The sequence below is a fragment of the Loxodonta africana genome, chromosome 7 (genome assembly GCF_030014295.1).
Source record: "Loxodonta africana isolate mLoxAfr1 chromosome 7, mLoxAfr1.hap2, whole genome shotgun sequence".
Classification (NCBI taxonomy): domain Eukaryota; kingdom Metazoa; phylum Chordata; class Mammalia; order Proboscidea; family Elephantidae; genus Loxodonta; species Loxodonta africana.
Window position 1 is genome coordinate 89078162 of NC_087348.1, and position 14273 is coordinate 89092434.

General features: G+C 39.8%; 1 protein-coding gene across 1 annotated transcript in view; it reads right to left on the bottom strand.

Annotated features, from left to right (window-relative positions):
- Window positions 1–1304: 1304 nt before the first annotated feature.
- The window catches only part of LOC135232179 (prostate and testis expressed protein 14-like), a 141658-nt gene continuing 128689 nt past the window's right edge, over window positions 1305–14273 (bottom strand). Inside the window, exons 3-4 of the mRNA XM_064289509.1 lie at window positions 2305–2418; window positions 1305–1444 (exon numbers count right to left, since the gene is read on the bottom strand). Of these exons, the coding sequence (XP_064145579.1) occupies window positions 1305–1444; window positions 2305–2418 (254 nt within the window). The remainder of the gene's footprint in view (window positions 1445–2304; window positions 2419–14273) is intronic.

Sequence of the window (14273 nt, forward strand, 5' to 3'; positions counted from 1 at the left end):
TAGATAGGAAAATAAATAAATAAATAAAGGGATATAGAAAGATATATCATGAAAATACTAATTGAAGGAAAGCCAGAGAGGCTATATTATCAGGAAAATAAATATTATCAGGGATAAGAGGGGTATTAAAACCCAACCCACTGCCGTCGAGTCAATTCCAACTCATAGAGGCCCTATAAAACAGAGTAGAACCGCCCCATAGAGTTTCATAGGAGTGCCTGGCGGATTTGAACTGCTGACTTTTTGGTTAGCAGCTGTAGCACTTAACCACTGCACCACCAGGGTTTCCAAGAGGGAGATTACTTAATTATAAAAATGTCTATCCACCAAGAATACATAATGATCCTGAATGTTTTATGTACAATTTCAAAATGCATAAAGCAACGCCAATGGAAACAAAGAAATAGATCAATTCATAATAATTGCTACAGATTTCAAAACTATTCTCTCAGTAATCAATAGAACAAGCTGACAAAAAAAAAAATCACTAGATGAAATATCTAAATACATTGTCAGATAACTAGTCCTAATTGGCCTCTGTAGAATACACAGCATTAGTAAAATATCCATTCCTTTCAACTGCTCTGGAATGTTCATGAAGATAGACTATGCTGTAGCTGTGTCAGTTATCTGGTACTTCTATAACAGAAATACCACAAGGGGATGGCTTTAACAAACAAAAATTTATTTTTGCACAGTTTTGAAGGTTAGAAATCCAAAGTCAGAGGGCTAACAGAAGGGGAAGGCTTTCTCTCTCTCTTAGTTCTCTTGTCTCTTCAGACCCTACTTCCTGATGCCTTGGAAATCTCCATGTGCCCTAGCATCTGTCTTACATCATCTAAGCTCCACTTGCTTTTTTAATTTCTTCTGTATCTAAAAGGAGATTGACTCAAGACATATCCTACAATAATCCTGGCTCATTAACATAACAAAGACAACTCATTCGCAAAGGGGATTATAACCACAAGCACAAAGGTTGGGATTTATAACACATGTTTTGGGGGGACATATTTCAATCCATACCAGTGACCATAAAACGAATCTCAAAAAATTTTAAATGAATTATACAGAAGGGAGGAACAAAGCAAATGAGGGAGACCAGAATCTAAGAAATGACAGAGCTCCACAGGTGGTGGGAGAGAGAAAGCCCCCATCAGCTGGGTTGAGCTCTTAAAATCTGAGCACTTGTAGCTGGGAAGGAGCAGATTTCAGTGCTTAGACAATGATGGGGAAAGAGAGCCCAGTCCTTCAAGGCTTACACATGAGAAATGAGATGGGTTGAGCTGGAGAACCAAAGCTTGGGATCAAGTTCCAAGGTTCTCCATTCTGTTACAGAGATCATTTTCTTTGCAGCATGAATTAACCGTTTGAGAAGTTCCATGGGATATGGTCGCATTGGTGCAGTTGTACCTACAGTTCTGGTATCCACGGAAGAGCCTGTAATCTGGAGAAGAAGAAAGAAAGGAAAGGGGATTCCTTATTTTTTGCCTTTTGCGCATCCTCTCCTGGTAGGCAAACATTGCCACCTAAGAGGTGAGTAATAAACTTTCATTGGAAGAGGAAGAATCAGTGATTCAATGAGTGAGGTTAAACAGCAGGCTACTGCTTGGTGGGAACGGACAGAGATGACTGAGGTGGACCCCTGATGGGTCGACCTCCCCAAACCCTAAATCCTTCTTACTGAGCCATCCTTACCTGAAAGCCCAACCACGAATATGCCCCAGTGGAATATTTACAGCCCAATTCCTGTCATCCCTCAAAATCTAATAGCAGCTTGCTTGATTTTTTAATTTCTTCTATATCTCAAAAAAGAATGACTCAAGACATACTCTACACCCTGGCTCATTAACAAAAAAAGACAACCAGTTCTCAAAAGTAATTATAACCACAGGCATAGAGGTTAGGATTTATATCACATATATTGGGGGGACATATTTCAATCCATACCAGAGGCCATAAAACGAGCCTCAACAAATTGAAAATAAATTATACAGAAGGGAGGAACAAAGCAAAAGAGGGAGACTAGAATCTAAGAAAGGACAGAGCTCCACAGGTGGTGGGAGGAAGAACCCTAGGGCCCGGAGATCCTTTAGCAAATCCTTTTTCTCCTTTTAGGTATACTGGTCCCTTTTAGGTATTCTGGTGGCAACACTGCACCAGAACCGCAGGGCCCTGTACCAACTCTTTAGCAGGGAAAGAAACTCTCTCTCACACTCTGCTCAAGCTCCCAGGGCTTCTGAGAGAGCCATCATCTTGAAAATTTGGAAAGGATCAGGCCAAGAGGACTTCTCATTTACCACTTACCATTATAATACTTCATCAGAAGGCACTCCTCATTTTTCTTGGCATTGCAGGTGGTTCTCCGATGCACGCAACTCCCATCAGGTCTGACACTAAAGCACCGGAAACAACGTAGAGCTGGAATGCCAAAAACAGCACAATGAGGCTCTTTCAGGAGATGGTGCCCACCACGACGCCCACGTCTGATATGAACAATGGTCAGGTCCCCACACGCATTGGCATTAGTTATTGTGCTAAAAGAGTGATTTCATTTCTCTGTGGTTGGCTTCAAGCAGTGAGCCTCTCCTGCATCTTTGGGGGGCCTGCACCAAGGACCTTTGTGGAGCGGAGGCACCTGTCCCTGTGGGGCAAGGCTTGTGCCTAAGCACAGACAGAATTTCTATGTGCACAAGTACTCAGGCTTCCTGAAACAGACTGTTTTCCAGGAGGGAGAAAATCATGGCCTACATTGTAGCTCCGCCAGGCCTCAAGTGCCATGACCCTGGAATCCTTCTCTCAGTCCTTTCAGAACAACCCTCATTATCTGTCCTCATCACACACAAAAAACTTCTCTAGATCCCTTTCAACTCAAATTTAGGGCTCTCAGAAAGGAAGCTTGAGGAATTTGAGAGTATCATGAATTAATACTATGTGAGGAACTTTTCAATTTTCAGGTGCACGTAGGTCTGTTTCAGGGGATTTCAGGACTCAAATGAAGCACTCCATTCTGAAATTAAACTAAGGGTTTTACTTCTACACTCCTGATAACCATTAGGCTTCTGTTAAAGTTTGCTGTTTGAAAAACAAACCTCAGTTGTGTTCATTAAGAGAGTTCCTGTAGCTGGTCTTAGAAAAAGCTTCATTGAGCTGTTAAACCAAATTAGTGCCTCTAGATATGCATGTGGTTTTAAGTACCTCAGAAGAAGTTCCTCAGCAAATATCTGGACCTTATTTCTTTTTCTTTTAGCTAAATAAGCAGGGTTTATTTACACATTCCTAACTAATGTCAGTTCTATATCCAAAGATTCCAGTTAAGTTGGCCCAGCTGTACATGTATCATTAAACTTCCACATCAAAATTCTTTATATTTTTCATTTTAGAAGAATTGCCTTTGTTAAATAGTATCAGGTATGAGAGATTAGCATTACACTAGACTGTGATGTAAAGAAAATTTTACAGTTTATTGCTACCCTTGTAAATCTCACCTCCTATCTTGGGATTGCTTTCGGGTGAAACTATTATCTGTACTCACTGGATTTGTTAAATATCTTTATTTTTCCTGTAAGGCAGAGCATACCATTATGGCCAAACTGGATGCATGCTCTACTACGCTTCGCTCTTTCAAAAAATGTTATTTCTTTTACATATCAGATAGGAGTGTTGGTCCAGTGACTTCACTAGGACAATATTAGTGTGGAAGGTAAGTCGAGCTTGAAGTAAAATAGGGGAAGATGAAGGAAGAAATGAAAAGGAGCATTTTGGGGCCAAAAGTGAAGGAGGAAGCAAAGGAGAGTGGAGGTCTAGGAGGTAGAAAACAAGTGGGAGTAGGGTGGAGGCTGTGAAGACCACCTCTAAAGGGAAGGTCAGGACCATTCTTGCACCTCATTTCTACTTCCCCATGGAACAAAAATCCACAGATGCTTCTGTGGGTTCTGCACACCTATACCCAACCCCCACTATCCTTCAGCATGCCCCTGGAAGCTTACCTTGCAGGAAGCCCAACAGCAAGGAGAGGCCCAGCAGCAGCAGCAGGCAGCGCTTATCCATCTCAGAACCCAACACCAAGGAGAGCCAAAAAGCAGAATAGAGCCCGAAGGTGTCTCACATACTCAGAATTGCTGCTTTATAACCCCAGGCTAGGAGGGACAGCCAATGGGAGTCCAGGTGGAGAGTGTACCTCCAATGCCAGAAGGGAGTCATGACCCTGGCTCCTACCAGCATTTCTGATTCTGCTTACCTTCACGGCCAGCCAAGGCAACCACATTCTTTCATGGCTTCTTCTGTCTCAATTGAACCAGCTTTAAAATGGAGAAACATGTCTGCCTTACTCAGCCAAAGGATTTGTGAGAATCGCTTACTGACTCTGGATCACACTGGCCTCAAATTCCATACATCATAGCAGTGCTTCTCTAACATACATTGGAAGTAAAGATATTTGAAGCTCATAATAAAATGAAGTTCAGAGAAATGCATATGTACCTTGACTGTGGCAAAATACAGACATGAACACAAAATAGGAGCAAGGTGGTTTACCTTCCACGCTGCATTCCAGACTAGATGTTGTTGTTAGCTGCTGTCCAGTCAGCTACTGTCTCATGACAACCCCATGTGTTACAAAGGTACAACTACTCTATAGGGTTTTCTTGGCTATAATGTTTAAGGAAGCAGATCACCAAGCCTTTTGTTCTATTATGCCACTGTGTAGGTTGGAACTGTCAACCTTGTGATTAGCAGCAGATACAAAATGCTTGTGCCACTTGAGCTCCTTCCAGGCTAGACTCAGTTCAATCCATAACAATTGGGTTGGTCGTAAGTATTTACACAGATGCTGCAAGAATGGTAATTTATCATATAGGCCTCTTAAGTTTGCTTTCCTGAATGCTTTCCTAAGGAATTGCAGACTAACTTTGTAAAAGACTCTTCAAAGCTAGGAAGCCAAGCCAAGAACTTGTCTCCAGATTTCACCTTTAGTACCAACAGATTTGAATTAGTTCCTCTCTTCTTCAAGTCCCCAAATTTTGTAAGGCATTCTTCTAATTTGATGATACTCTCCAAGTGAATCATTACATTTTGAATACATCTAATAATTTTTAGAACCTCTCTGTTTACAAATAGAAAGAAAACATATCAGTTGAGACTTTTCTGGGGGTCTACTGGGAAATGCCAAAAGACAAGTTTTAGGTATAAAGATATCATTTAAGATTAGATTTTGAGATGTTTTTCATTTAGTTAAATAGAATCTTGGGTCATAGAGAAACAATGCTAGGATATCTATATAACCAAACACGCAATAACCATATCTGTATTTTCTTAAGCAATCGAGAACATGATAAAGTCAATATAAGATCATGAACTTTGTCTAGAAGTTAAAGCACATTTATAGACGATAAAGAGAAGCTTTTAAAAGGTCTTCCTAAGCACAACCCAGTTATTAAGAAAAATTTTGTTATTTTACAGAAGATAAAACCAAATCCCAGCTTTGTATGTTATTTCATGCTAAAGATTTCCAAAAATCCTAGCAAGTCTTAGTTAGATTTGACTATAAGAACAGTGCTTTACCACAAACCTTCTATTACTTTTCATAAACATAGAGCTTTGCTCCACGCTTACTTTTTTCTCATTCTAGAATGACTAGATATTTTACATTAGAACAAAAGTTACTCTCTGGTTTTAACAAAATCCATCTTGTACACCTTACCTAATCTAGCTTAAATCTAACCTTCAATCTAGCAAAAGAGCTTGAATATCATGTTTAAGCTGTTATACTAAAAACATAATTGCTGTAGAAGTGTTGTTTTGTCATGACAAATTCACTTTCATCAATTTCTGATAATAGTGGGACTATTCAATTTTTTAATTGGTCATTTATCTTGAAATCAATCAAAATATAACTTCTTGAAAGGGTATTATAATCTAATTGGTAATACCATCCAGTGGTAGAAAAATGTGACATATACACACTGTCAGATTGAATTATGTCCCCCCAAAAATGTGTATCAATTGGGCTGAGCCATGATTTCAGGTATTGTGTGATTTTCCTATATGTTGTAAATCCTGCCTCTATGATGTTAATGAGGCAGGATGAGCTGCAGTTATGTTAGTGAGGGAGGACTCAATCTACAAGAGTGGAATGTGCTTTGAGGCAATCTCTTGAGGTAAAAAAGAAAGAAGCTAGCAGAGAGACAGAGGGACCTCATACCACCAAGAAAGCACTGCCAGGAGTGGAGCTTCTCCTTTGGACCTGCTCAAAGAAGCTCCTAGTCCAGGGGAAGATTAATGAGAAGGCCAACAGAGAGAGAAAGCCTTCCCCTGGAGCTGACACCCTGAATTTGTATTTTAGCCTACTTTACTGTGGGAAAATAAACTTCTCTTTGTTAATGCCATCTGCTTGTATTTCTGTTATAGCACACTAGATGACCAAGACACACACATAACATACACCTATATATGTATGGGAGCAGAAAGTAAAAGCCAATTCTCCTGAAGTCAGGGATTTAACCCTCTCTTCTGTGCATTTTAAAACATCTTTTAGAGAGGTAATTTTGGAATTGTTCTGACTTTTAGAAGCCTCATTGTATCAATCAAAATAATCACCCCAATATCTGAGAGATATGAGGGATCCCCTTACATCTAGTGGCCTGCTTAAATCAACCAGTTTACCGATCTTGAAAAATCTCCAGAGTAACCATTACAGGACCAAATTATCCTTGGTTAACTCATGCTATTTAGAAAGATAGGGACATGAATTCGGAATGAGGCAACGTGTTAAAAACAGAACTTTTTCCAGAAATAGGAGAGAACTGAGACTTAAAGGACTCTATGAGAGCTGGCAAGTTTGGTAGGATCATGAGATTTGTGCATCTTGTTCCTAGGGCCACATCTTTATAGTACAAAAAAAAAAAAAAAAAAAAACCAAACCCATTGCTGTTAAGTTGATTCTAACTCATAGCAACCCTATAGGACAGAGTAGAACTGCCCCATAGAGTATCCAAGGAACGCCTGGTGGGTTTGAACTGCCGACCTTTTGGTTAGCAGCCATAGGACTTAACCACTATGCCACCAGAGTTTTCTCTTTATGGTTGGCCACTTCCAAATGCAGATTTGACAGTCTGTTTCCTCTGACAAGTGGAAAACCAGAGAGAAAGCTCTCTCTGGATCAAAGCTAAGCTCTCGGGAGAAAAACAAAGAAGAAGGTGAAACGCATCCAGTTTTATAGGTGATTCACAATAAACTTTATCCAAGTTGACGCTGGTCTGGTAAGAATGTCAGACTAGCCTGTCTCTGAGAATGGCTTGAACAACAGGCTGAAGGAGCCTAAACCTGTGACCTATGGTATAATTCTCTTTTTTATGACAAATAACACTTTTAGATAGCCCTACACAAAATAGTAACAGGAGCACAAAGAAAGCATATGGTGTTTATTCAATCAATTAATCTGTGTGCACACAGGGAGACCTCTCTGTTCAGACAAATAGGGAGACGTATCTTAGGCCAGATAAAGCAAGTTTTTAAAGAGAAAAGAGAGGAAATACAAAAGAAATTTAAGTAAAAGAGCTAACCTTAGTATGATTAATTTGAATCATGCTCCCTGGCCTTCCTGAGGTTAGTTGATATTGGCCACCAGGTGGTGTTTGTGGCCTGGTCAGCCTCTGTTCATTTGCACAAATTCTCAGGGGTTGTCAGGAAGTTGCAAATAAAGAAGACATCTTAGTTACTTCAAAAATTCCAAGGATAATTCCTCATGGAAAAGAACAAAAGCCAAGGCAAACAGGGAAAAGTTAAATTTTTGTACAAGGTAAAATTTAAGCAAGTGTGTAGTCACCAGAAGTCATATCACATAAAAAGATTTGCACAATTTGATAATCACTGTGTCTCCTTATTCCTTTTGTGTGTTCTTGGGTGCATTCTACATTGGCCAATGAACTTTGTAAATTTTCCCATGTACTTACAGAAATCTATCAATTTCTCTTGTCCTCAGTTTCTCTCTTTAACAATCCCCTGAGTCATTCAACCAATATCTGAATTGATGAGTGAGTTCTGGTTTACTTATATTGTGTAATGACTGTATTCAGAACATGGAAAGAGAGGAAGGGAAATGTGCAAGAGAGTTGAATCCTCATCTATCTTATTAGTAAGTCTATAGATTATGTCTAAACTTGATGAATTAGAAATACCAATGTAAATTTATAATTTCATAGAGACAAAAGCCAGAAAAATTCCTAAAGTAGTTAAGAGTGACTGCTGAAGATGAGTAAAGGTATCCAGAGGATTGCTTAGTTTTTAAATAAACACTTTGTGCACATGTAAATTTTATCTAATCACCTGAAACTCAGAGAAGTCAGAGCAAGTTTCCTAGAGGAGTTCCCATTGCATTTTCTTGTCATGGCTTGTTCAGCAGGCATTGCTTCCTCACCACTGAAGAGGTACAGTCTGAAACACTTGGTCCATTCTACATCCAAAATACTTTCCTTAAATTTCATGAAACCCACATGATGTCCAGGAGGCCCCATTCATAATTTAAGCTGAAGTGGAGCCAGACTAGCCATAAAAAAAGAAACAAAAAACAAACTCATTGCCGTAGAGTTGATTCCAATTCATAGTTCCTACAGAACAGAGTAGAAATGCCCCATAGGGTTTCCAAGGAGTGATTGGTGGATTCAAACAGCCAACCTTTTGGTTAGCAGCCATAGCTCTTCACCACTACTCCACCAGGGTCTCCAGACCAGCCAGAGGGAACAGAAAAGTACTGAAAGAACATTCCTTGTTTCTAGGTTAGGTTCCTCCAAAATTGTCTTGTTCCACCCTCTACTAGAGAATTTGGAGGAACCTAGACTAGAAACAAACTGTCTGGTTCCACCCCCTACTCCACCACGCATCTGTCAGTTTCTCATACTGTAGGGGCTTGCGTTTTGCTGTGATGCTTGAAGCTATGCCACTGGTGGTCAAATACCAACAGGGTCACCCATGGTGGACAGGTTTCAGCTGAGTTTCCAGACTTAGAGAGAGTAGGAAGAAGGATCCAGCACTTTAATTCTAAAAAGAATTAGCCAGTGAAAACTTTATGGATACCTTTGGAACACTGTCTGATGTGGGGCCAGAAGATGAGCCCCCCAGGTTGGAAAGCACTCAAACGATGACATGGGAAGAGCTACCTCATCAAAGTAGAGTTGACCTAAATGATATGGAAGGAGTCAAGCTTTCAGGACCTACATTTGCTTACATGGCATGACTCAAAATGAGAAGAAATAGCTGCAAACATTGATTAAAAATCAGGATATGGAACATATGAAGTAAGAATCCAGGAAAATTGGAAATCATCAATAATGGAATGGAATGCATAAACATTGATACCCTAGGCTTTGGTGAAGTGAAATGGACTGCTATTGGCCATTTTGAATCAGACAATCATATAGTCTACTATACTGGGAAAGACAACTTGAAGAAGAATGACATTGCACTCATTATCAAAAAGGAACATTTCAAGAGCTATCATGAAGTACAACACTGTCAGTGATAGGATAATATCCATATGCCCACAAAGAAGACCAGTTAATGTGACTGTTATTCAAATTTACACACCACCCGCTAAGGCCAAAGGTAAAGAAATTGAAGATTTTTTTTTACCAACTTCTGCAGTCGGAAATTAATCGAAAATGCAATCAGGATGCATTGATAATTATTGGTGATTGCAATGTGAAAGTAGGAAACAAAGAAGAAGCATTGGTAGTTGGAAAATATGTCCTCAGACAATATTATACTTAAGGTGACACTAGGTCAGAACCACTCCACAGGAACAAATGACAACAGCACCATCACTTGCTATGTTTTAGGCTTCTGAAGTTTCAATGAGATAATGTAGGTGAACATACTCAACACAGTGCCAGGAACAAAGCAGGTATTTAACAAAGAATAGTAATGAATTACTGAGTTTACCCTTCCTTTGAAGGAATAAGTTTTGCAGGTATTATCATATACACTTAATTTATGTTACACATATACTACTTTTATAGATTCCCATTTACAACCACACTGTGAGACATGTCAATATAAAAACCTGATCAACATAAGAGTGTAAAATCTAAAAATAATTGCAACAACTCAACAACAAAAAGACAAACAACCCAATCACAAAATGGGCAAAGAACATGAACAGAATCTTCACCAAAGAGGACATCCAAGAAGCTAACAAACTTATGAAAAGATATTCATGATCATTAACCATTAGAGAGATGAAAATCAAAACTATGAGATAACCATTTACCCCCACTGACATGGCACTGATAGGAAAAAAAAAAAGTCAGACAAAAACAATAAATGTTACCTGGAGGTGGGGAGATTAGAACACTGATCCTTTGTTGAAGTGAGTATAAAATGCTACAACAACCAAGGAAAACACTACGGTGCTTTCTCAAAATTAGAAATAGATCTACCTGATGATCTAGCAATCCCACTGCTAGGTATATAAAAAAAAATAACTTCAAAAATCCCATTGCCATCCAGTCTATTCTGACTCAGAGTAACCCTATGGATAGAATAGAACTACCCCATAGGAATCCAAGGAGCAGCTGGTGGATTTGAACTGCCTACCTTTTGGTTAGCAGCCGAACACATAACCAATGCATGTAAATACAAATATGTGGGTGCAGACACCTACATGCATTGAAGACACAAACACAGATCCTTAGACATAACCAAACACATTCCAAGATTGGTTTCCTGGGTTTGAAAACTTAGGGTCATAGTCTCATGGGACAACTCAGCCAAGTGGCATAACATAGTTCACAAAAAACATGATCGGCATCCTAATGAAGTAAGTAGCATCTGAGATCTTGAAAGCTTGTGAGCTGCCATGTAAAATATATCTACGGGTTTCTACTTGCCAGGAGCACACAGTAAAATATTAACCAATGGGTCAGAGAAGAAACAAGTCTATAGGAGACAGAAATACATCTACCCTGAGACCAGAAGAACTAACTTGTTCCTGGCTACCACCACTGACTGTTCTGACTGAAGTCCCAGATAGAGTGGGAGAAAATGTGGAGAAGTGCTCAAATTCTTAATTAAAAGTCAGACAAAGTGGAACAGTAGAGAGCACAGGACTCCCTGAGACTATTGCCCTGAGATACCGTTTAAACTTAGAACTGAGCCTATGCTCTGTGATCACCTTTTAGCAAAATAGCAGAGTGGCACACAGAATAAAGGACATTACCTGTAAGATGGGTGCTCTACTTAACCACAATCAGTAGGAGACCTGAAGGTCAACAATTACTCAAAGGCAAAGATAAGAAGATGAGGAGGCAAGGAAACATGCTACTGAAAATGGAACAAACGAAACACAATGAAAGAGAATGCGACACATTATGCTTAATGTAACTTATGTCACTCAACAACTTGTGCAGAAATTGCCAACGGGGAACCTACCTTGCTTTGTAAACTTTCACCAAAAACTCTAAAATATTATTTTAAAAAATCTGATCAATAGCTCAGTTAGAGTTAAAAAGTGTTCTTGAGTCCAAAAACTCTCCCCAAACACACACTATTCCTCCAATGAGATGAGCTCATCACATTACGGTTTTGATCAGCTTATATACAGTACAAATAGGATATTATCCAAAAGGAAAATTTTAAATGAATGATTGTCATTCACTTATCAGCATGATATGGGCTATTAAAAGTGGGGCTTTACACTGGATTGGTTTATTAAGTTTGTGTGTCTGCATTCTGTGGGCTAGTTTTGGTTTATCTAATTATTCAAACTTTCCCCAGAACTTTTGTCTTCATCATAAGTTGTAAGTTTCTGGGAAAGTTTAAGAGGTAAATATAAATGGGCTGGGGTCAATTGTCTTTAATACACATTTATTATCACCCCTGTTTTGCAGAGGAGAAGAGGAGGTTCTGAGAAATTATGTCTTATGCCCCCAGTTTATCTTGACTCCATATTCCATAGTTCTTGTGACTCCATGCTATGGGAGGTGATAATGTACATTGGGCACATTTCAGGGGCTCAGCTCTGAGGAATGACTAAGAAGGTGGCTGGCATGGAAGAGGAGCCTAGACCTCCAGGAAACTCCTCTTCATGTGCCTGAGGCCAGGACCTAACTGCAGCCTCTATCCACCACCCTCACCCTGACCTGTAAATGCACACACCCCTTCCTCACAAGTTATAATCTCAGCTGCTCTTCACTTGGCTCAGAGACACAGGGATAAGCAGCATCTTCTCAGGGCATAGGGAGGCCTTAGCTGTTAAAAACCCCAAGGCCCAACCCTATTCTCTCTGGTAAACTGTTTTCAGTTGCTGACTTCTGACAGGTACTGTGCTTAACATTAATACCAAATTAATCTTCACTTTAACATTTTATCTTCTTTTTACAAGTGAAAAAAGAATAAGAGAGATTACATACCCCATCCAGAGTCATACAGTGAATAAGCTCTGAGGGTCTAATGCACCTGAGGTATTTTTTTTGATTTGGCGTCTTTTTAAATTGCACGCTATGGTCTCCAAAGGACACAAACACCTTCTAATGGGAAATGAAAAGGATTCCTGGTCACAAATAATGACAATAAAACAGCAGAATATAATTCAATTACAAGGTAGAATAAATTAATAAAAAACAGAAAACATTGTAGATAGGGAGAGGAAAGGACCGTATCTAAAATTTTTTGTAAAGGTGTTATTTGGGAGGTGACTGGAAGAGTGATTCTCAATTGGGTGTGGTACCACCCCAGGGGATTATTGCCAATGTATGGAGACATTTTTAGTTGTCACAATTGGGAGAGAGTTTGTAATGGCTACCTACTGGAGAGAATGAACAAATCTGTCTTGGGAGAACTAAATTCAAAATGCACCTTAGAATTGAGGATGGTGATATTTCCTCTCATGTACTTAGAACATGTTATCAAGAGGGACCAGTCCCTGGAGAAGGACATCAAGCTTAGAAAGGTAATGGTTCAGTTAAAAAGGGGAAGACCCTCAATGAGATGAATTGAGCCGTGGCTGCAACAATGGGCTCACACGTACTAACGATTGTGAGGATGGCACAGGACTTGGCAGTGTTTTGTTTTGTTGTACGTGGAGTCGCTATGTGTCAGAGCTATGTGTCTGGGAAGCTGGACTGTATGAAGAAGAACGGGACATCAGAATTGCAGGAAGACTCATTAACAACCTGCATTATGCAGATGACACAACCCTGCTTGCTGAAAGGGAAGAGGGCTTGAGGCACTTACTGATGAAGATCAAAAACCACAGCCTTCCATATGGATTGCGCCTCAACATAAAGAAAACAAAAATCCTCACAATTGGTCCAATAAGCAACACATGATAAATGGAGAAAAGATTGAGGGTGTCAAGGATTTCATTTTACTTGGATCCACAATCAACACTCACGGAAGAAGTCAAGAAATCAAAAGACGCATTGCACTGAGCAAATTGGCTGCAAAAGACCTCTTTAAAGTGTTAAAAAAAACAAAGATGTCACCTTGAAGGCTAACATGCACCTGATCCAAGCCATGGTGTTTTCAGTCACCTCATATGCATGCCAAAGCTGGATAATGAATAAGGAAGACCGAAGATGAGCTGCCTTTGAATTGCAGTGTTGGCAAAGAAATATTGAATATACCATGAACTGCCAAAAAGAATGAGCAAATCTGTTTTGAAAGAAGTACCACCTTAGAAGCAAGGATGGCGAGACGACTTCTCACACACTTTGTACATGTTATCAGGAGGGATCAGTCCCTGGAGAAGGACATCATGCTCGGTTAAGGGTCACTGAAAAAGAGCAAGGCCCTCAGTGATATGGATTGACACAGTGGTTGCAACAATGAGCTCGATCCTAGCAACAATTTTGAGGTTGGTGCACACCTGGGCATTGTTTCCTTCTCTTGTACATAGGGTCGCTATGAGTTGGAACCAACTGGACAGCACCTAACAACAACAACAACAGAACTGACTCAACGGCACCTAACAACTGTGAATGGAGGCCTGGGATGCTGCTGAACATCATACAGTGCACAGACCACCTGCCCACAATAAAGAATCATATGAACTGGAATGCCAAGAGCGCCAAGGTGGAGAAATGCTGATCTAGAAGAAGGGTAGGATTCTGTCAGGGCCAGACCAGAGGAAATGATTTAGAGATTTCTAGAGGTATAAATAGGGAAAAGTGCAGTGTGTTCTGAGAATGAAATAAACCTGGCATTGGTTAAAGTAGTGAGGGTACTGGAGTAGATGATGAGGGCAAATTTGAGCAAAGTCTTGAATGCCGAACAGAGGAGAT